Source organism: Vombatus ursinus, unplaced genomic scaffold, assembly GCF_900497805.2.
Source record: "Vombatus ursinus unplaced genomic scaffold, bare-nosed wombat genome assembly UNPS02014782.1, whole genome shotgun sequence".
NCBI classification, from domain to species: domain Eukaryota; kingdom Metazoa; phylum Chordata; class Mammalia; order Diprotodontia; family Vombatidae; genus Vombatus; species Vombatus ursinus.
Window position 1 is genome coordinate 1288637 of NW_020954560.1, and position 23735 is coordinate 1312371.

The 23735-nt window shown below is 37.8% G+C and overlaps 1 protein-coding gene across 5 annotated transcripts in view; it reads right to left on the reverse strand.

Annotated features, from left to right (window-relative positions):
* Window positions 1-1121: 1121 nt before the first annotated feature.
* HAO2 (hydroxyacid oxidase 2) overlaps window positions 1122-23735 on the reverse strand; it is a 50685-nt gene continuing 28071 nt past the window's right edge. For 4 of the 5 annotated variants that reach the window (XM_027866725.1, XM_027866723.1, XM_027866721.1 and 1 more), the window contains 5 exons: window positions 21798-22081; window positions 17906-18115; window positions 16421-16579; window positions 11202-11271; window positions 1122-1706 (listed from right to left, as the gene is read on the reverse strand). In XM_027866725.1, the coding sequence (XP_027722526.1) occupies window positions 1651-1706; window positions 11202-11271; window positions 16421-16579; window positions 17906-18115; window positions 21798-22081 (779 nt within the window). In that variant the 3' untranslated portion in view covers window positions 1122-1650. The remainder of the gene's footprint in view (window positions 1707-11201; window positions 11272-16420; window positions 16580-17905; window positions 18116-21797; window positions 22082-23735) is intronic. The other variant, XM_027866724.1, reaches the window with a different exon arrangement.

Below are 23735 nucleotides of genomic sequence, written 5' to 3' on the forward strand. Positions count from 1 at the left end.
AAATGCTCTAAATCATTATTGATTAGACAAATGCAAATTAAAACAACCTTGAGATATCATTTTACACCTATCAGATTAACTAAAATGATAAAAGAGAGAAGTGACAAATGTTGGAGGAGATGTAGAAAAATTGGTACCTTAATTCATTGTTGGTGGATCTATGAGTTGATCCAACCATTTTGGAGAGAGATTTGGGATTATGCCCCAATAATTTCTAAGTTGCATATACTCTTTGACCCAGAAATACCAATATTAGGTCTATTTCCCAAGATGATTTGGGAAAATGGAAAAGAATCTACATTATAAAATGTTTATAGCAGCTCTCTTTGTGGTGGCAAAGAACTAGAAATTGTGGGGATGCCCGTCATTTGGAGAATGCCTAAACAAATTGTGGTATATGTTTATGATAGAATATTACTCTGCTATAAGAAATGATGAACTCAATGATTTTAGAAAAGTGTGGAAAAACCTCTATGAAATAACGAAGAGTGAAATGAACAAAACCAAGAGAACATTGTACACAGTAACAGCACTATTGTTTTAAGAACAACTTTGAGCAACCAAGTCGTTCTATTATAAATACCTGAATTAACCATAAAGATCCTGTGAAGGAAGATGCTGTTTGAATCTAGAAAAAGAACTCATACATAAGCATATATGTGTATGTATGTACATATGTATATATGTGTGTGATACACACACACAAACATACATACAGATTTGTGTCTAATGGTAGCCATCTCAAAGTTTGGGGTGGGGGGGAAGAGGAAAAAAAAGAAAGTCACACAATAACTTTGTTGTACATTTGAAAGAAATAACAAGTTGTACATAATGGATCTCTAAATTCAGGTGCTATGCTTTGTTTTTCTTTCCCACTTTGTTACGGAAACGCTTGTTTTATTTCTTAGACACAGAATAAAAAATACATAGTTGCTCAATATTTCCCCTATGTTTAGAATAGAAATCATGATCTTGGATACGGACTATCTCTAGATAGTGAACTGAGGCCTGGAAAGAGACAAACTGTGATATCTGTGGGCCAGTGAAGTCTTCTGGAGAGCTACTTGGAAGCCTGTGTCCGTTTTTTTTATATAGACAGAAAGAAGAATAGCCTCCACACATTGAAAGAAAAATTTTCTTTTTGTTGATTGGATCTTTTGGATTTGGGGGCCCTATGACCACCAGTGGCAGAGATGACCCTGAATGAATGCTGCTATCCATCTCTGCCCCTTCCAAAGCAAGCACTACATTGTTTAATGTTGCAAACATCTTCATTCTCGTTGGGATGCCCAAGTTACCCAACTTGGTCTCTGGGCACAAAACGTGCCAGCAGAACTGAGGAGATGAGGGAGGAAGTCCGTCACTCCCTGACAAGGAAGGAGGAAACCCATCGGTTGTGTTGATAACGGGACAGCATCAGAATTCTGGTTCTCTTTCATACTGGTGTTCTTGCTGCCGAAATCCAGTTTGATGGCACAGCTGGCCTGATGAGCGGTTTTCTTTAGCTAGGCAACGTGTGTGTGTGTGTGTGTGTGTGTGTGTGTGTGTGTGTGTGTGTATGTGTGTATGCAGGTGCACAGCTTGAGAAGGGAGGGTCCACATGGTCACTTGATATATCCAGTTCTCACATCCCCTTGGAAAGGTCACCTCTTATAATTTGGAGAATTGCACCAAGTCCTGGCTGATCTCTGAGATTGACCGGCAACCTGTAATGACAAAACACAGCCACATTCATCCGGACTCCTTTAATAAGCTAATCAGGGGTCTATGCTAATTCATACAGAAGCGGGCTTAGGTTAACTTTTATATCATCCTAGCCAATTAACAGGGAAGGCCTAAACTATTTGAAAAGGCAAGCTGTTTCAAGCACTTTTGAAGCATTACTTTAAATAGAAAATTCTACTGTGCGAATCACAAGCAATTTTTATCTCTTCATTCTTTGGCACCTTTCATTTGCCTTGTCATAGCTATTATATGCTATGGAAAGTAAAACAATTCATTTCTTAAAAGTGATTACCACTTAGACTGGACTTATTTCATTAGGCCTAGTGAGGAAGGTTCCAAGTTAGCTTAGGTCCCAGAATTCTTTGCCTTTTAAGCCCTTTTTCTCATTGGGTAGTGAAAAGCTCTTTCTATGAATTCTATCACAGTCTCTTCCATATGAGGTGGGAGTGGTATTTGGGGGGAGGACGTGATGCTTAGAAATCTCAGTTTCCTGATTCAGACCACCCAGGAGACTGACCAGTCTGCCTAGTCTGAAGTGAAGGTTGACCTCTTTGGTAGATATTTTGAATGCATCTTAAAATTTGTTGGCTTTTAATGATGGCTCAGTCTTTTCTGGCATGCAGGTATTGATATATTCAGGCAACTCTGTATATTCTGACTAGGGCACAAGACTATGAATTCTGAGGAGCTAACCTCAAGTTTTCTAGACCTAAACTTAGTACTTGAGACAAGAAGTTTGGTTCTTTGGTTTCAATGGACACCAGGTTCAAAGTCACTTTCCCGCCAAACACTCAATTTATAGAAGACTTCCTTCCATTTAACTGACAGGAAGGTTTATGTGTTCACCATCCTTTAGTCTTTATTTCTGCTCTTTTTAACAGGGTGGAGGAGAAAAATTGACCGCAATAAGGGAAGGTTAAAGGAACTAAAGAGGGTTAGCCCATGGAAGAGAACACTTAGGGAAGACACAATCACTTTCCCCCAGTATTTGAAGGGTGTAGAAAAGACAGTAGATCTCTGTGCTGTACGTCAGGAGATCAGAACCAGGATCAATGGATAAAGCTACAGGAAAGCGAATTTCCATTCCAAATAAGGAAGAGATTCCTAATAATTAGATCTGTCTGAAAATAGAATAGACTACTTCCAGAGGCAGTAAGCCCCCTGTCACTGAAGGCATTTAAAAAGAGGCAAGATGGCCGATTGTTGATAGCTAGGTGGTACGGTGGATAGAGTGCTGAGCTTGGAGTCAGGAAGACCTAAATTCAAATCCAACCTCAGATACTTACTAGCTATGTGACTCTTGGTGAGTCATTTAACCGCTGTCTGCCTCAGTTTCTTAACCTGTAAAGTGGAGATAACAATAGCACATACCTACCATGGTTGTTGTAACAAAGGAGATAATATTTTAGGATCATTTAGCACAGTGCTTGGCACATAGTAGGTGCTATTATTATTATTATTAGATTGTCAATGTTACTACATTGGGCAAGGGGTGAGTGGGTGGGTTGAAATGACCTTTAAAATTTCTTCCAAAGGACAGAGTCAAGATGGCAGAAAGGTACTCACCTGAGCTCTCCTAAATTCCCCTCCAAACAACTTTAAAATAATGCCTCAAATCAAATTCTGGAGTGGAAGAACCAACAAAAGGTCAGGGTGAAACAATTTTCCAGCCTAAGATAACTTAGGGGTTGGCATGAAAGGTTTGTCTTGTTGGGGTGGTGGTCAGGTCTTGAGCATAGTGTGGTGCAGTCTGTGCCCCTGCAAGTTACCTTGGGGCCACTGTGGGAGCTCTTAGCACAGAGATGGTAAGATGGTTGGAAAACTTCTGGCAGTGGGTGCAGGACCTTATTTTATTGCCCATACACAGTTCCAGGATGAAGAGGAATGCTAGTACACTAGAACATGTGGGTACAAAGGAGCGTAGCACTGGTCACATTTTCAGGGCAGAGAAGAGTGCTTATGGTCACTCACAGACCAGAGCACAGGCCAGCAGAGCAGTGACCACACCTCTCCTTAGATCATACCTCTTTGGAAGAACTAAAAACTTACCAATTCCCAGAACTAGCTCTGAAAACAGCAGCATAAAAAACCTGAAGCTTTGGATAGTACCCCTTTTGCCCCAGGAGCAGAGATCAACTTTAACATAAAGTTAAAAGTCAAGAAATAGTCTGGAAAAATGAGCAAACAACAACAACAAAAAAGAACCTGGTTATAGAAAATTATTATGGTAACAGGGAAGATCAAGACACAAACTCAGAAGAAGACAATGAAGTCAAAACAGTTACATGCAAAGCTTCACAGAAAGATGTGAATTGGTCATAGGCCCAAAAGGAATTTGTGAAAGAGCTCAAAAAAGATTTTAAAAATCAAGTAAGAGAGGTAGAGGAAAATCAGGAAAGTAAATGAGAGTGATGCAAGAAAATTATGGAAATAAAGTAAAAAGCTTGGTAAAGGAGGCATAAAAAATACTGAAGAACTTACTATGTGACCCTAGGTAAGTCACTTAACACCCATTGCCTCACCAAAGAAAATACTGAAGACAATAACATATTAAAAATAAAATTCACCAAATGGGAGAGAGAGTGAGAGAGACAGAGAGAGACAGAGAGACAGAGAGAGAGGGGCATAAAATCCACCAAAGAGAAGAACTCCTTAAAAAGCAGAATTGGCCAAATGGAAAAACAGGTACAAAAATTCCCTGAAGAAAAGAACTCCTTAAAAAGTAGAATTGGTCAAATGGAAAAGGAGGTACAAGAGCTCACTGAAGAAAATAATTCCTTAAAAATTAGAATTGGGCAGGTGGAAAATAATGACTTCATGGTACATCAAGAAACAACAAAACAAAATTAAAAAAATGAAAAAATAGAAGAAAATGTGAAATATCTCATTGGAAAAACAACTGACATGGAAAATAGATCCAGGAGAGATGATTTAAGAATTACTGGACTATCTGAAAGTCATGATCAAAAAAAGAGCCTAGACATTATATTTCAAGAAATTATCCAGGAAAACTACACTGATATCCTAGAACTAGAGGGTAAAATAGACATTGAAAGAATTCACTGATCACCTCCTCACAGAGATCCCAAAATGAAAACTCCCAAGAATATTGTAGTCAAATTCCAGAACTCCCAAGAGGAAAATATTGTAAGCAGCCTCCCCTCTCCTTCCCCCTCAAAAACCAAGCAATTCCAATACTGCAGAGCTATGCAAGATTTGGCAGCTTTTACATGAAAGGATCAGAGGGCTTGGGATAGGATATTCTGGAGGGCAAAGGAGTCAGGATTACAACCAAGAATAACCTACCCAGCAAAACTGAGTACAATCCTTCAGGGAAAAAAATGGATATTCAATGAAATAGATGACTTTCAAGCATTCATGATAAAAAGACCAAAACTGAAAAGAAAATTTGACTTTCAAATACCAGACTCAAGAGAAACATAAAAAGGTACATAGCAAAGAGATAAATCATAAGGGATTCAGTAAGGTTAAAATGTTTACATTCCTACATGGGAAGATGATACTTGTAATTCCTAAGAACTTTATCATTATTAGGGCAATTAGTAAGAGTGTATGTAGAAAAGGGGCACAGGATGAGCTGACTATCATGGGATCATTTAAAAAATTAAAATAAAGGGATGAGAAAGAGGTATGCACACTGGGAGAAGGGGAAAGGGAGAAGGAGAATGAGGAAAATTCTCTCACATAAAAGGTATGAAAAGAAGGGCTTTTATAGTGAAGGTGAAGATGTGTGTGGGGGGGTGGCAGAAAATACTTGAACCTTTTATTGGAATTGGCTCAAAGAGAGAATAACATACACACTTATTTGGGCATAGAAATCTGTCTTGTCCTACAGGGAAGTAGGAAGGGAATAAGAGAAAAGAGGGTTGATAGAAAGAAGAGAATATTGAGGGAGGTGATGGTCAGAAACAAAACAGATTTTTGAGGATAGACAGGGTGAAAAGAGAGAGAGAGAGAAGGGTAAAGTGGGGGGGGATATGATGAAGGAAAATACATAGTAATAATAACTGTGAATGTGAATAGGATGAACTTACCCATAAAGCAGAAGAGGAAAACAGTGGATTAAAAACCAGAATCTGAATATGTTTGAAGCAGAGAAACATACACACAGAGTAAAGGTAAGAAACTGTAGTAGAATTTATTATGCTTCAGCTGATGTTAAAAAAAAAAGCAGGGGTAGCAATTATGATTTCAGACAAAACAAAAGCAAAAATAGGTATAATCAAAAAGGATGAGCAGGAAAATTACATTTTGCAAAAAGATACTATGGACAATGAAGTAATGTTAATACTAAATATATATACATACATATATACATACATATATGTATGTGTGTATGTATACACACATACACACACCAAATGGTATAACATCCAAATTCTTAAAAGAAAAGTTAAATGAGTTACAGGAGGAAATAGTAAAACTATACTAGTGAGAAACCTCAACTTTCCTCTCTCAGAACTAGATAAATCTAACCAAAAAAATAAACAAAAAAGAAGCTAAGGAGATGAACAGAATTTTTAAAAAGTTAGATATGATAGACTTCTGGAGAAAACTGGATGGGAATAGAAAGGAATATACCTTTTTCTCAGTGGTACATGGCATCTACACAAAAATTGACCATGTATTAGGGCATAAAAACCTCACAACCAAAAGCAGAAAAACAAAAATATTAAATGCGACCTTTCCAGATCATAAATTAATAAAAATTACATTCAATAAAGGGTCATGGAAACACAGATTAAAACTTAATTGGAAACTAAATAATTTAATCCTAAAAAATGAATGGGTCAAAGAATAAATCATAGAAACAATAATTTCATTAAAGAGACAACATAACAAAATTAAAGGGATGCAGCTAAAGCAGTACTGAAGGGAAATTTGATATTTCTAAACACTTATATGAATAAAATAGAGAAAAAGCAGGTTAATGAATTGGACATGCAAATTAAAAAAACTAGAAAAAGAACAAATTAAAAATCTCCAAATAAACACCAAATTGGAAATCCTGAAAATTAAAGGAGATATTAATAACATTTAATAAAATTAAAAGTAAGAAACTATCGAACAAATGAAACTAGTAGGTGGTTTTTTTTTAAACAATAAAATAGATAAACCATTGGTTAAAAAAAACCATTGGTTTAAAAAAAGAAATTACCGCATCAAAAAGGAAAAAGACAAATTCACCACCAAAGAAGAGGAAATTGAAGCAATTATTAGGAGCTATTTTGCCCATTTATATGCCAATAAATCTAATAGTTTAAGTGAAATAAATGAATATTTACAAAAATATAAACTGCCCAGATTAACAGAAGAGGAAATAGAATACTTAAATAAACTTATCTTAGAAAAAGAAATTGAACAAGCCATGAATGGGCTCCCTAAGAAGAAATCCCCAGGGCCAGATGGATTCACAAGTAAATGCTACCAGACATTTAAAGAACAAATAATTCCAATACTACATAAACTATTTGGAAAAAAGTCAAAGATGTAGTCTTAACAAATTCCATTTTATGACACAAATATAATGCTTATACCTAAACCAGAGAAATAAAACTATGGACCAATTTTCCTAATAAATATTGATGAAAAAACTTATATAGCAATATATCACAAAGATCATGCATTATGATCAGATAAGATTTATACTAAGAATGTAGGGTTGGTTCAAAATTAGGAAAACTACCAGCTTAATTGACCATATCAATAACAAAACTAACAAAAATCATATGATCATCTCAATAGATGCAGATAAAATTTTTTGACAAAATACAACACTAATTTCTTTTAAAAACACTACAGATCATAGGAATAAATGGGTTCCTTAAAATGATAAGTAATATATATCTAAAATCATCAGTAAGCAAGCATTATCTTTTTTTTCTTTTGAGTTGGGCAATGGGGGTTAAGTAACTTGCCCAGGGTCACACAGCTAGTAAGTGTTATGTGTCTGAGGCTGGATTTGAACTCAGGTCCTCCTGCATCCAGGACTGGTGCTCTATCCACTGTGCTGCCTAGCTGCCCCCAAGCAAGCATTATCTTTAATGGGGGTAAGCTAGAAGCCATTCCAATAAGATCAGGGGTGAAGCAATGATGCCTATCATCACCACTATTATTTATTGTACTAGAAATGTTACCTATAACAACAAGAGAAGGAAAAAGAAATGGAAGGAATTTGAATAGATGATGAAGAAACAAAAGTGTCACTCTTTGTTAATGATATGATGGTATACTTAGAGAATCAACTAAAAAAACTAGATGAAATGGTTAAGAACTTCAGCAAAACTATAGGATATAAAATAAACCTACACAAATTATCAACATTTCTCTATATTATCAACACAGTCCAGCAGCAAGAGACAGAAAGATAAATTCTATTTAAAGTAACTGCAGACAATATAAAATACTTGGGAGTATACCTGCCAAGACAAACCGAGGAACTATTACAACACAATTACAAAACACTTTTCATACAAATAAAGTCAGAGCTAAACAATTGGAGAAATAGTAATTGCTCATAGGTAGGCCAAAATAATGTAATAAAATGACAATTTTACTTAAAATTTATTTATTCAGTAACATAACAGTCAAACGACTAAAAATTATTTTATATAGCTAGAAAAAAATCATCTGGAAGAATAAAAGGTCAAGAATATCAAGGGAATCGATGAAAAAAATGTGGATGAAGGTGGCCAAGAAATACCAGATATTAAATTGCATTACACAGAAAGAGGTAATCATCAAAACAATCTGGTACTGTCTAAGAAATAGAGTGGTAGATCAGTGGAATAGATTAGGTACATATCATATAGTAGTAAATGACCATAGTAATCTAATGTTTGATAAACCCCCAAATCCAAGCTTTTGGGGTAAGAACTCAAGATGTAACAAAAATTGCCAAGAAAACTAGAAAGCAGTTTGGCAGAAACTAGGTATAAACCAACATCTTACACCATATACCAAAGTAAGGTCAAAATGGTTAAATGATTTAGCATAAAGGGTGATATCATAAGCAAATTAGTGGATCATGGACTATTTGACCTGTTATATCTATGGAAAAGGGAAAAATTTATGACCAAGCAGGAGGTAGAGAGCATTATGGGATTTAACATGGATAATTTTGATTACATTAAATTATAAAGGTTTTGCACAAACAAAACCAATACAGACAAGATTAGAAGGAAAGCAGAAAAGTGAGGAAAAATTTATAGCAATTTTCTTTGATAAGGCCTCATTTCTCAAATATATAGAGAATGGAGTCAAATTTATAAGGATACAATTCATTCCTCAATTGATAAAGAATATGAACAGAAAGTTTTCAGACAAGGAAATCAAAACTATCTACAGTCATATGCAAAAAATGCTTTAAATCACTATTGATTAGAGAAATGTCAATTAAAACAACTCTGAGGTACCATCTCATGCCTGTAAGATTGGATACTATGACAAAAAAAGGAAAATGACACATGTTGGAAAGGATGTGATGAAATTGGGACACTAATGCACTTTTGGTGGAGTTGTGAACTGATCTAACTGTTTTGGAGAGGAACTATGTTTGAAGGGCTATAAAATTGTGTGCACCTTTTAATCCACTAATACCACTACAAGGTCTGTATCCCAAAGAGATTTAAAAAAAGGAAAAAGGACTCATATGTACAAAAATATTTATAGCAGCTCTTATTTTGTGGTGGCAAAGGATTGGAAATTGAGAGGATGTCCATCAATTGGGGAAGGGCTGAACAAGTTGTGGTATATGATTGTAGTGGAATACTATCGTTCTATAAGAAATAATGAGCAGGATTGCTTCAGAAAAACCTGGGAAAACTTATATGAACTGATGCTAAGTGAAGTGAGAAGAACCAGGAGAACATTGTGCACAGTAACAGCAATATTGTAGATGATCAACTGTGAATGACTTTGCTATTATCAGCAATACAATGATCCAAGACAATTCTGAAGGACTTATGATGAAAGGTGCTGTCCATCTCTAGAGAAAGAAGTGATGGAATCCAAATGCAGATTGAAATATACTTAAAGAAACTTAAAAAAAATTTTCTCGTCTTTTTTTTTTGGTCTGTGTTTCCTTTTACAAAATATATTTTTGCATGACTGCACATGTATAATCTGTGTATCAAATTACTTGCCCTCTCAAGGAGAGGAAGGAAAGAAAGGAAGAGAGAGAATTTGGAACTCAAAATTTTAAAAATGAATATTAAAAATTGCTTTTACATGTAATTAAAACATAAAAATTTAATTAAAAAAAATACATTCCAACACAAAGATTCTATGAGTCTGTGGATCAAACAAGTTTTGGTGTGAGGTAGAAAGAAAGGGAAATTTATTTCCTCTTTAGAATACTTTGTTTTCATTCTCTTACTTCTAAACAGATACTCTTTATTTTCATAACAGAATTTCCTCCTCAGAACTTCCCTGCCCCCATGAATTCATAGGTCCAGACCAAAATAAAACAAGAACAAAGATTTTAAGGCTACAAAAGGCCTTAGTAGTCTAGTCTTTCACCAAGTGTGACAGAAATCTCACCTTTACCAGCCTGAATTAATTCTCAGAGCACCTCTACTTGAGCACTTCTGTCTTACTGCCTCAATCCAATCCAATCCAGTCTAATTCATTTCAATAAATAGATATTGTGTTAGGCACTGTCCAAATGGCAGCCTTTTCGATTATTGGACATTGCTGAGTTGAAATTCCCTTTCCTTTAACTTCTAGCTAGAGCACTGGGCCTGGAGTTGGGAAGATCTGAGTTCAAATCTAGTCTCATTCATTTACTAGCTATGTGACCCTGGGCAAGTCACTTAACTCTGCCTCAGTTTCCTTACCTGTAAAATTAGCTGGAGAAGGAAATGTATCTTTGTCATGAAGAGTCAGAGTCAACTGAAATGACTGAATGAAAAACCAATAATGGGATGTCTTTGCTCTTTGGCATGATAGAAAGCTTGCTGACAGCTGGCATGTCTCCCCTCAGTCTCCTTTTCTACAGTCCAAATACATAGTATTTTTTTTTTTGCTTTTTTTTGGTGAGGCAATTGAGGTTAAGTGACTTGCCCAAGGTCACACAGCTAGTGAGTATAATTTTAACTGTCCCTTATATTCCAAGATCCCCCAGTCTCTTCCTATGCTCTTTACATTCTCTGGACACACTTTATTTAGTCTTATTGAAACCATCTTAAAGAACTAGACACAGTAATCCTGAGGGTTGGTCTGTTTAGTGTATTGAGGATAGCATGCTTTCTATAATCTTAATATTTTGTATCAACTAATGCAGTATTCACATTAAACTGTCTCCTTATATTAAGATCCTCCTTCTTTTCTTTCTCCTTAATACTTCTTTCTAGGGAGGAATATACGATAGAGGAAAGGTGGGGGAATTAAAAAAAAGGGACTATACCTGTTCCTTGTGTGTTTTACACTTAACCTAGATCCAAAGTGAGTCTTACCTGTAAAGACCATGGATCTATAGAACTCCTTCTTTAATAAGTTTAGGACTTGTCGAACTCCCTCTTCACCCTATTCCCAAACGGAGAGAATTGTGAGGCAATATTTTTGAGCATTTTGAACATATGATACGATTGACCAAAGAGTTTGTCTTCAAATATGATCTTATATTCTAGGAGAGTTGGAATAAGTCACTTAATGGATTGTGGTTGTGGTTTGTCCTTTATTCTTGAAGAGGACTGTGACATCAGGAATATGATGAATACAGGCAACTCCCTACTCCCATCCCCACCCTTTTCTCCAGAGAAGTGCTTCACCTGAGATTCAGAAAGGGTTTTTTCTTCCAAATGTATCAACTAACTTGGAAAATAATTGCTTCAAATCATTAGCTCGCAAACAGGCAGCTGTTTCTATCCCATTCTCAATCTTCCAATCCATTTTACCACTTACCAAGTCAGTCAGTCATTCAGTAAGCATTTATTGAGTGACTACTATATGCTAAGTGCTGGGGATAGGGAAAGATAAAAGAGAGTTCCTGTTCTCATGGAACTTACAGTCTAATGAGGGAGATTTTAGCTAGGACTTTAAGGAAGATAGGGAAGTCAGGAGGCAGAGATGAGGGCAAAGAACACTCTAGGTATGGGGCACAGCTAGTGAAAATGCCCAGAGTTGCCCATCAATTGGGGAATGGCTGAACAAGCTGTGGTATATGAATGTAATAGAATCTTACTGTGTAATAAGAAATCGAGTGGGCAGATTTCAGAAAAATCTAGAAAGACTTGTATAAACTAATGCAAAGTGAAATGAGCAGAACCAGGAAAACAATGTACATGGTATCAGCAGCACCGTGTGATGACCAGCTAGGAATGACTTAACTCTTCTCAGCAACACTATGATTCAAGATAAGTACAAAGGGCTCATGATGGAAAATGTTATCCATGTCCAGATAAAGAACTGATGGACTCTGAGTGCAGATTGAAGCCTACTTTTTACACTTACATTTTTTTGTGTTTTTTTTTTCATTTTGATCTGTTTCTACTTTCACAACTGTGAGTAATATGGAAATGCTTTATATAATTGTACATATATATCAAATTGCCTACCATTTTAGAAAGAGGGGTGGGAGAAAGGGAGAAAATTTGGAATTCAAAATCTTGTAAAAATGAATGCTAAAAATTGTTTTGACATATAATTGGGAAAAATAAAATACTATAAAAAAAGAAAATGTCCAGAGTTGAGAGTTGGAGGGTCTTATTTGAGAAATGACCATGAGGACAGTGCACTGGATCACAGAGTGTGCAGTGGAGGGGTGTATGGTGTAAGAAGATAGGGGGAAGGTTATAAAGGACTTCGAATGACAGAAGATTTTATATTTGATTCTGGAGGTTATAGGAGAAGGTGGTGATGGTGGTCAGATCTACCTTCTAAGAAGATCTCTTTGATAACTGAGTAGAGAATGGACTAGAGAGGGGAGAGATTTGTGGCGGGGAGATAAGTAATAGTAAATGACAATTATGTGATGCTTTAAATTTTGCGAAGTACTTTACATACATTGTCTCAGTGGGTAACTAACTAATATATAAACATTAAGCCTATGATATATGTATTAGAAATCATTACACCCATTTTACAGATGAATTAACTGAAGCCCAGAGAGGCTAAGTGACCTGCCTATGGTTACAAAGCTAGTAAGTGTCAGAGGTGGAATTTGAACCAAGGTTTTCCTGATGGAGTCTAGAGACCAAACATGACACAATGAACCTTAAAATCTGCCCATCAGGTTATGGGGAAGGTATACCCAAACCTTGTAGAATTATCTAGTAGAAGGACCGAAAAAAATATTCAAGGAATTAACGTGTAGGACTTAAGGATGCTAGGACTTGGTGTAATTACGCAGAAAGAAGTGTGGAATGGAGAAGCTGAAATCAGTAGATGCTAAGTGACACAGTGTTAGCCAAACATTGAATTACAGGGAACAGTGTGGTGGAGTGTATTATGTGCTAGATATGGAGTCAGGAGACATCTGGCTTTGATTCTCAACTCTGATATTTACTAATCCTGGAAGGATGGAGAAGCCACTTGACTCTCTGGACTCCTTGCTGCTCCTCACACAAGACACTCCTCATCTCCCAGATTGGGACATTTTTGCTGGCTGTCCTCCATGTCTAGAATGCTTTTCCTTCTCATCTCCACCTCCTTGGTTCCCTGGTTTTCTCCAGGTCCCAGCTAAAATCCCACCTTCTCCAGGAAGCCCTTCTTGATCTACTTTAATTCTGGTTCCTTTCCTCTATTAATTATTACTCAATTTATCCGGTCTATATCTTGTTTGTACATAATTGTTTGCATGTAGTTTCCCCATATTAATCTATGAAAGAAATAATCCCCAGTTAAGCTCGTATTGATCATCCTGATGATTTATTTTTAGCTTATTAGGCCCAATTCAGATAGCTTTTAGAATAAGAGATATCTCTTATTAAGTAATCACTGCAGTAAAATATTAAGCTCATCATTTCAGTAGAGCTGAACTCATGCACAGCTGAGCTGAGCTCCTGCAGAGCTGAGCTGCCATGGCCAGTTTGATGATTGTCGCGCCCCTGAAATGCCTTGTTATGCCCCCAGCATGTCCAGCAGCCCAATATTTCGAATCAACCTACTTCCCTGTTCTTGTTATGCTTCCCTATTCCTGTAAATGTTATGAATAATCATTAATGTCATGAATATGTATTAATTTCATGAATGTAGTTTCTTTTTTTGCTAGTATAAAAACAATCTCTGTGAAGTCCTAGTTTGTTTTTGACTACTGAGGAGTCGTTGACCTCACTTAATGTCAATTCCTTGCTTTGCTAATAAATTGACCACCCTCAGAACTTTTTGCCTCAGTCTCTCTTTATCACAGATTTCTATCTTAACAACTGAGAATAAGTTGAGTTTTTGGGAAAAAAAACAACAGACAATGAAAGGGGCTTTTAAAAGTACTATTGGTGTATTAAGGAAAAGGAAAGGATAAGTTTTCTATCAAGGAGGATAATTTGGAAATGGTAGAAGATATTAAATGTTTGACTCATGTGAAATCTCTGAAGTCCCTTCCAGCTTTATTATGCAATTTTTTGATTTGGTGAGAAGTGAAGAGACAATTTTAGGGATCCCATAATCTCTGGGTCCTGTGAGCTCTGGCTTATCCTAGTACTATCTACTCCTTGTTGTTATGGAGGAAAGCAGGCATGCCAAACAGTATTTGTTATCGAGCCAGGAAGAGTCACCAACATTTAGAAAGGATATTAAGAAGCTTATTTCTTGGGTATCCCTAAACTGATCAATGAGCAAGTGTTTATTGGGAGCCTTCTGTGGGGAATTTAAAGAAGCGTATGAGGTCTCTGCTTCAAGGACCATGTGATCTATTTGAAGCAATAGAACATAAAATGATAAATGGTAACACAACATACCTTGAGGGAAGTTCTAAATGAGTAGGACAGATAATTAATGTTGCTGAACTTTAGAGAAAAGGGAGGTCTATTCTAGTTGGGGTTGTCAGGGAGGGCTCCTTGGAGGAAATGAAGCTTGAGTTGGGCCTTGAAGGACAGGTATGATTGAGCTGGGCAGAAAGGGAAGGAAAAGACATTCCAAGTAGAGGAAGGGCTTGAGACAGATGCATGGAGACAGAAATTCATGAGGCTTGTTCAGAGGACAGGGAGTAAAAATGGTGGCTGGAAATGAGAGTTTATGATATTAGAAACCGCTCCCAATCTGTCCCCTGTATACCTTTCCATTTTTTATTTCATATCACTCCACATTAGGCACTCTACATCCTAGTCAAACTGGACCATCAGCTGTTCTTCAGACTCAACATTCCATACCCCACTTTGGTGCATTGCCCAAGTCACTTCTCCTACCTTGAATGCAATCTCTCCCTTCAAGATTAAGCTCAGACACCAAGACTTTTTTTTTCTTTTTTAAAATTTTTTTTTAATGAGGCAATCAGGGTTAAGTGACTTGCCCAAGGTCACACAGCTAGTACGTATCAAGTGTTTGGTCTGAGGTCGGATTTGAACTCAGGTCCTCCTGACTTCAGGGCCAGTGCTCTATCCACTGTGCCACCTAGCTGCCCCAGACACGAAGACTTTTGTGAAACCTCCCTGGTCTCTCCAATTAAAATCTAAAGTTCTTAAGAGTAAGGATTGTTTCATTCTTTGTATTTGTATCTTCAAAGCCTAGCTCAATACCTAACACACAGCAAGTTATTAATAAATACTTGCTAATCAATTAGGTGATTGATTCTTTGATTGTCCAGTTATTGATGATCTCTCTTCAAATTATCTGTGCTTTTATTTATCTGTATACATATTACATCCACTATCTTCCCTCTCCACCCACCAGAATATAAAATCCTTGAGAGAATACAATTTCAATTTTTTTAATTTTATACTCCCTGGGTCTAGCAGTCAGTGCCTTGTTTGTTGAATTAAATTGAATGGAATGGAATGTAGGAAGTAGTGGGAGATAAGACTGGAACCAATTTGTGAGGACCGTAGGTGTCAATTCAAGCAGACTCAGAACATTGGTCTGAGAACTAAGAGATCCTGCCTATGGACAAGCTCTGTGAATTTGGGAAAGTCACTTAACCTCTTTGGGAACTCTATTCCCTCATCTATAAAATGAACAATTGGATTATAATCTCCAAGATCCCTCCTAGCTTGGCCATCCAAGAGTTGTGTGATTCTATTAGGTTTTCCAAAGAATATGATCCAGTTGGAGAATTCTAATAGGATTTGCTGTGAGCAGTGTTGTGGGACCAAGGAAGGATTTTGCAGAGATTTCAGGCCTGGATTAACTTCCCACACTCCAGAAAGAATAATGAGGCAATGAAATATGATGAGTGGAAAGAAATAAGACTTGTTCTACTTGGCCTTGGAGGGTAGAACTAAGACCAAGGTATAGACTAGATTTTAGTTTGATATAAATGCGGCATATCCAGAAAGAGCACTGGATTTGCTCTGAGTCCAAAGAGCTGGGTCCAAATTTCGGCTCTGCCATTTATTAGCTGAATGGCCTTGAATAAGTCATTCAATCTCTCTAGGTCTCAGTTTCCGTGTATCTAAATTGAGACGACCTCAGAGTTCCCATTCTGGGTCTAGATCTGGGCACCCTACTTTTTGGGAAGTGTCTCAAACAGATGAGTGAGTTGCTGTATTTTTACCTGATGTGTTCCTCTCTATTACCTCACCTTGTAAGTGAGACCCCACAGGATTGGCCTTCCAAGGAAGACGCACCTTGCACCAAGTGCAAGTGCCTTTAATACATCTGTCCCAGTTCGGATGCCACCATCTAAGTAGACTTCAATCCTTCCTTGCACAGCATTCACAACTTCTGTCAGGGCATCGATCTGAAAAGAAAAGTGCATATTTGTCTTTACTGCTCTTGATTCTTTCTTATTAGAGATGAGGATCTGGTGGAAAGAAGGACATCAGTGGGTAGCATCCTAGGAATATGATGACACAATCCACTGGTGGGTGCAACATTACCTAAATTAATTTTGCCTTTCACTACCATACCAGCCAAACTACCAAAGGCTTTCTTGATATGCTAGGAAAAATTTTAAAACAAAATTCACACAGAGCAACAAAAACTTAAGAATATCGAGAGAAATAATGGATAAAAGAGCTACATCAATAAAAGAAAAATCCAGAGGTTTTACCTCATATCTAGCAAACTGGCAAAGATGACGAAAGGTAGAAATAGTCACTGTTGGAGTTCCTGTGTGAAGACAGGCACAGCAATACGCTGTTGGCAGGACTATGAACTGGTCCAACTATTCTAGAAATCAATGTGAAATTAGGTTTAAAAATCACTAAAATGTTGATACCTTTGACCTGGGGTTCTTACTAGTAGGCATATGCCCTGAGGCAGTCAAAAACAAAAAGAAAGGTTTCATATATAACAAAATATTCTTAGCAAAACTTTTTTGTGGTAACAAAGAATCAAAAACAAAACAGTTGACAATTGATTGGGAAATGGCTAAAAAAAATCTAGTCCATGAATATAAGAGAACTAGAATAAAAAATGATATATATGAAGAATTCAGAGAAACATCGGAAGATTATGAATTGATGCTCGGTGAAGCAACCAGAATCACGAAAACTAGGTACACAATGACAAAAAAAATGTAAAGTGAAAGAACAATAAATCAAAATTGAACACTGTGATCACATAGTGATTAAATTTGACTCTGGAGAGTAGTTGAGAAAATTCACTACCCCCCCTCCATTTTAGAGGTGGAGGGGCCGCGGATGTAGAAAACTGCATATCCTGTCAGACACAGCAATGGCTAGTTTTTTTTGTCTCTATTTTAAAATATTTGCCATGAGGGATAGTTCGATGGATAGGGAAAGGGGAATGGAAATATTCAGAAATGAACGAGATATAAAAACAAGAGATATACATTAAAAAAAAAAAGAAATATTCCACTGCAATGTGGACACATGGCCTGGGGAAGAATCATGTATTCTCAGTCTTAGAATTTTGAATTTATTTTTGAACTTTATTAGTGATTGGTTATAGCTCCTAAAAATAGGACAAAAACAGACATAGGAAGTGTTTTGAAACATAGAGGAAATAGGTGAAGACATAGAGATGTATGTGCACAGAGGCTGTACTTAACATACAAACAGTCAGAGACATGTATGCATAACCCTGGAGTTAGTAAACTTACTGTGGCTGGAACTGTATCCAGCTGTCTTCCACCATGGTTGGAGACAAGAATGCCCTGCACATTGTGGCTTATGGCCAGTTCAGCATCCTCCCTTGTTAAAATCCCTTTCAGGATGATGGGCATTTGGGTGATGCTCTTTAGCCAGGCAATGTCTTTCCAGGAGGTAGATGAATCAATGCTTGAGACTGAGAGGAGGGACTCTGAATTTTCCTTAAGTGGGACAGAAGGAAACACGTTGTTGTGGACCATGTTTTTGTACTAAAAATACCAGATAAAAGCTTTTGCTGTAGGTACCAACCTCCTGAATCAGGCTTACAATGGACAGTTAGTCCTACTAACAAGGTTCCCTAGTGATTGGACTTTCTTGCCTTCCCAGTCTGGATACACAAATAGTATTCTGTTCACTTACTGGCATCACAACCCTGCTTCTTACCTTCAGGATCAAATATAGAGTCCTTCACAACATGGCTCATTCTTACCTCATAATCCTTTTATACTTCGCTCCCCCACCTACCCCCATACTCTATTATCCAGCAGTACTGACTTAATACCTGTTCCCCACATGTGACCCCTTATCTCTTGACTCTGTGTCTCTCTCTGTCTCCGTCTCTGTCTCTGTCTGTCTCTTTCTCTCTTCATTCTCCCTATTTTCCATTCCTTTTTGCTTCTCCATCTAAAACCAGAAGGGACCAAAAAGGGCAGCACACACTTTTGGGAAGCCATATTTCGCTAAAGCTTTAGGTGGTACTGTAGGGGTGGAGGCATCTAGATGGCTCAATGAATAGAACACTGAGCCTGGACTCAGGAAGACCTGAGTTCAAATCTAGATTCAGACACTTACTGGCTACATGTCACTTAACCACTCTGTGCCTCAGTTTCTTCAACTGTAAAATAGGACAATAGTATCACCTGCCTTCCAGGGTTGTTGTGAAGATAAAATTAGGTAATTTTTGTAAAGCGTAATGCCTTGTACATAGTATGCATTTAATAAATACCTGTTCCTCTTCCCGTATATACTTAAAATTGTCTCCCCAGTAGAAGAGCAGGAACTGAGAATAAGTAGCATGGGGAGAGTGTTGAACTTGGGAGAAAAGAAGACCCAATTTCAAATCTGCTTCAGACACTTAATAGCTAGCTGTGTGACCCTGGGCAAGTCATCTGTAAAATGGAGCTTCTAATAACAGCACCTACCTCATAGGATTGTTGTGAAAATCAAAAGATGAGTTATATGTAAATCACTTTGCAAACCTTAAATCTTCTAAAAATGTTAGTCTAGGGGATGAGTTAGTGTAGGTCGTATGTCTATGTCCACATGGGTTGCCTGCATGTGGCTCTCGGGGAGGCTTTGATAGACATCTCAGGAATCTTGCCCACTCCTCACCAAGGGACAATTTGATTCCTTCCTGGAGATGACCACTCAAGGGCACCATGAGGCTAGCTGTTTGAGAAGTTTGACCTATTCATCCACACAGGAAAGACAATGTAGATGAATATCCATTGCCCAGATTTCAACATTCTTTTGGATGGACACCTATAAAGTTTGCCTAACAGTATCTATATTTGGGATATGCAGCATAGACAGACAATGAACTGGGACCAGAGTTGAAAAGGAAGAGGTGAGTAGACTGTATGGCCTTTGGGACATTGTAAAGCCCTTTCACTGACCCTAAACTTCTCATAAAAACAAAGGCTCACTTTTTCAATATTAATACTTCATTAGTGTTGCTATATGGCAGCAAAATATAGACTATAACTCCCTCCAAACACCTAAAAACAAATATCACCCTTGGGACATTAGAGACATATGTCATGGTGGATGTGAGCATTTGGAAATATATGACCAATGAGGAACTCTGGAGAAGGAGTAGAAGATGGCCAATTGGCAAGATTGAAGGGAGACAAATGGACAGCCAGAGGGGCTTTACCCATGATATTGTGATGTTTGGAGAAAGTAAGGAGGTGAGGAAGCCCTCTAGTACTTTGAATGAACTTTTAGAAGACTATAGTTATGAGTTGTATAGGACGTCCCCTGTAGCCCTCAGTTCTTTCCCAGGCCATCATTCCTGCACTGGCTATATTCTTCTCCTCTCTTCATCTTGACCCCTTGATACAATAAAATACTGAGTCCACTAAAAACATAAGTTACATAATCTCAACTGGGCCCTCACTGCTGCCAGGCAATCCTTCCACACCTCCCTAATTGATTCAATATCCCTCTTACCCATAACAGCATTTCCAAATCTTTTCATCTCTCCTCAAACTTCCCATGGCTCTTCCTCATCCCACATTCTCAGCTGAGAAACTTGCTTCATATTTACTGAGGCCTCTTGCCAAGTCTGCCCTTTTGGCAAATGCTTGTTGACTTGATATTTATAGGGCAGTAGTAGTCATGGAGGGTAGTTTTGCTTTGAAAGTTATAGGAATGTTAGGAGAGCCACAGAAGAATAGATTGATACACCTTCTCCAGGAGCATGGTAGTGATGATTTGATTATAGCTCTTGAACTAGAAAGAGACAGAGAGCAGAAAATACAGGTGTGGCAGCAAGGAGTTGATGAGAAGATATACAGGGAGTAAAATGAAGCATGGCCAGAGCCCTCCTAGATATGGGGGGCCCACATATGAGCTACTCCCTCAGAGAGTCAGTCAGTTGCTCAATCAATTAACCTTTATTAGTCACCTGCTATATGCCAGGTACTATACCAAATGCTGGGATTACAAAAGAAGGCAAAAGATAGTCCCTGCCCTCAGGGAGCTCACAGTCTCATGGGGTAGACCACATATAGACAAATACGTACAAACAAGCTATAGATATAGTAAATGAAAGACAACCACAGAGGGAAAGCACTGGAATTAAGGGAATTAGGAAAAGCTTCTTGCAGAAGGTGAGACTTTAGCTGAGGCTTGAAGGAAGCCTGGGGACAGTGGTAAGGAGGGAAAGAATTTCAGGAATGGGGAACTGCCAGTGAAAATTTCCAGAATGTGGAGATGAAGTGTCTTGTTTGAGAAACAGCTCATGTTCTAATGGGGGAGACAGCATGAACATATCTAAGTATGTATATGATGTGTACAAAATGAAAACATGGCAGTTTTGGGATGTAGGGAATTAGTGGGCAGGGGTCAGAAAAGTTTTCATATAGAAAGAAGATGGTATTTGAACAAATCTTAAAGAAAACCAGGAATTCTGGTAAGACATTGAGTGTGTTTGTTGTAAAAGGGATTTTTCTATGGTATAGGTTAGACCAGATCGTCACTGGAGGACAGTTCTCCCAACTCTGAAATTCATGCAGGTTCCAGGTACACCACTTCAATAATCCTAATTTCATTATTACATAATGTCTACTTTCCCTTCAACTGTGTACATCACACTTCCTCGGAGACCCTTCCTGGTCCTTGGTGACCAAAGGACAACAATGAAACAGTGCACTCCAAGTCTAGCTGACAACTCCACAGGTACTGAATCAAAGATCTGAGCATTTCATCCTGCTACCACAGGTGCCCAATTATTGCAAAAGTCTCATAAAATTGCAAAACTAAGAAACACCAGTATCACCAGAAGCAACTCTGCCTTTATGACCTCTTTTTTCTCCTTAGGAAACCCTGTCTTGTAGAACCATAGACTCTTTGGAGGTCATCTAGTCTAACATTCCATCCAATTCAATCCCTTCTGGGACATGTCAGAAGAGTTGTTCAGTTTCTGCTTGAACACATTCTCCTCTCTACTCTTCACCTGTTCTGCCTCTAGAAACAGTGAACTCTTTCATGAGGTAGCCTATTCTGCTGGTCAAGCTCGTAAATGTTTGCAAGTTTGTTCTCCTATTGAGTGAAATATGCTTTCTTGTAACATTCACCCATTGGTCCTGACCCCTCCCTACCATGAAGTATTCCCCATACCTCAATAGGCACATGTATGTTTTTCGTGGACAATAATGCTGGAAAAGAGAATCTGTTGCGATTATCTTGCAATCTGTTGCCCAAAGCAGGAGTGTCTACAGTGAGGACTAGAGCTTTGTAGCCTAAGCTTTCCACTTTCTGTATCAGCTTCTTTGTTATTTTCCTGTCCCGTTGTACATATAGTTGAATCCATCGGAGGCCATTGGGTGCACCAGCCACGATGTCGTCATAGAAGCATGAGGAATAAGTACTGGTAACATAGCAGATATTCATGGCTTCTGCTGCTGCAAGAGAAAAATCAATATAAGAAATGAATTGGAAAAGAGGGCATAGGAATCCTGGCTTGGAAGTGGGAAGCCCTTAGTATAGAGTTAAGTCTCTGACCACAGTTTGTGGTGTAATTTGAGATAAGTCATTTGGCCTTTCTGCCTCAGTTTCTTTCTATGTCAAGGAAGGTATTTGGATGTAGATGCAGGAATTCAGGACAAAAGTCACCAGTTCCATTTAGCCCTTCCAATGTGCTGAAGTGATGAATCTGAATGGTTATGGTTGTAGCAGTGAGGGGACTTAACAGGATTGGAAGGGAATTGACTCCTGCTGACTCACATATCAAACAGGCTTGAGTGAATTCCCTTAGAAGAGAAAGAGAAGCAGGCAAAAAGACAGATGTGACATAAGGCAGAGGTGACAAACAGGTAGCCTACAAAACTTCCCTATTTGTCTAACCAGATTAAAATGTAATTGGGAAATTTTAAACAAACTAAATAAAAATATAATACAACATAGATAATTGTGGTTTTCTAAGTCAACATGCTTCCTACAGGGATCCATTTCTATTTGAGTTTGATATCACTGACCTAAGGGGCTCACTAAGGGTAGCTATAGGTATTATGCATAAAGGAGCTGACCTAGTTTTGAGAATTGACTCACAAAAGGGATGTAGATATTCCCTGTGGAAAAGTAGCCTAATCATAATTCAAGGGAGAAACAGCAGCTAGGATAAGCAAGTTAATGGAGAAAAAGAAGATAGACAAAAACATTCTGTGATTCTGTCAAAGCAGTTCAGCGGAGAAAGTAGCCCAGCATATGACATCAGCAGTTTTGAGGGCAGAGAGGAGTTCCAGCTAAGATGCAAGCCAAGGAGTGTGAGTTATCTGAGCTACTGGTGTTCCCTTTCCCATTGATGTCACAAAAATCTATAGGACAGTGAATCCCTGAATGTATGGGGAGTTTTTTGGTATTGACCTTGATAGTCTGTTTAATTAATATTTTTGTTTTTAAGTCAATGTGCCCTTTTCCTTGATCTTGAGAAAAGAAAGAATTGAATGACACAAAATGTAGGTTTTGAAATGATACTGATCCAAAGGGGATCTTGAATGTTGAGTATAGTTTTTCAGGGGTCACACTCATGGATCCCCCCAGGCTACCAGTGTTTTTGCCACCAATTTGAGGGAGGTGATAGTGGAGAGATAAACCCATCATGGAAGACACTGAGTAAGAGATGGATGAAAAGGAACAAAATAAGTATAGAAGAAAACAGTTGGTATCAACTAGAGAATGTTTATAAGCAGCTGTCAGAAAGTCTGAGATAAAATCAGGAAATAACAGAACACTGAGGGTAGCAATAGTTGGGGATAGGGAAAGCAATTCCAGACTCAGGGAAAGCAATTCCAGACTCAGGAAAAGCCAGAGTCAAGATCAGTGCCCAAGGGCAGGATACTGGCATATTAAAGCCAGGGAATGGGGAATGAAGTGGGATAAGCTAGTCATAGCACATTAATTTGACAAGGGTTAGACCAGCTGCCTCCTTTGGAAGTTAAAGTAGGAAGACAGATTTTGAGGTATGATTTTTAAAAACAATTTTAAAATAAGTTTAAATAAATAATTTTAAAAATAATAATTTTAAGATAATTTTTTTAAATGCAGAGAACAGAAGGC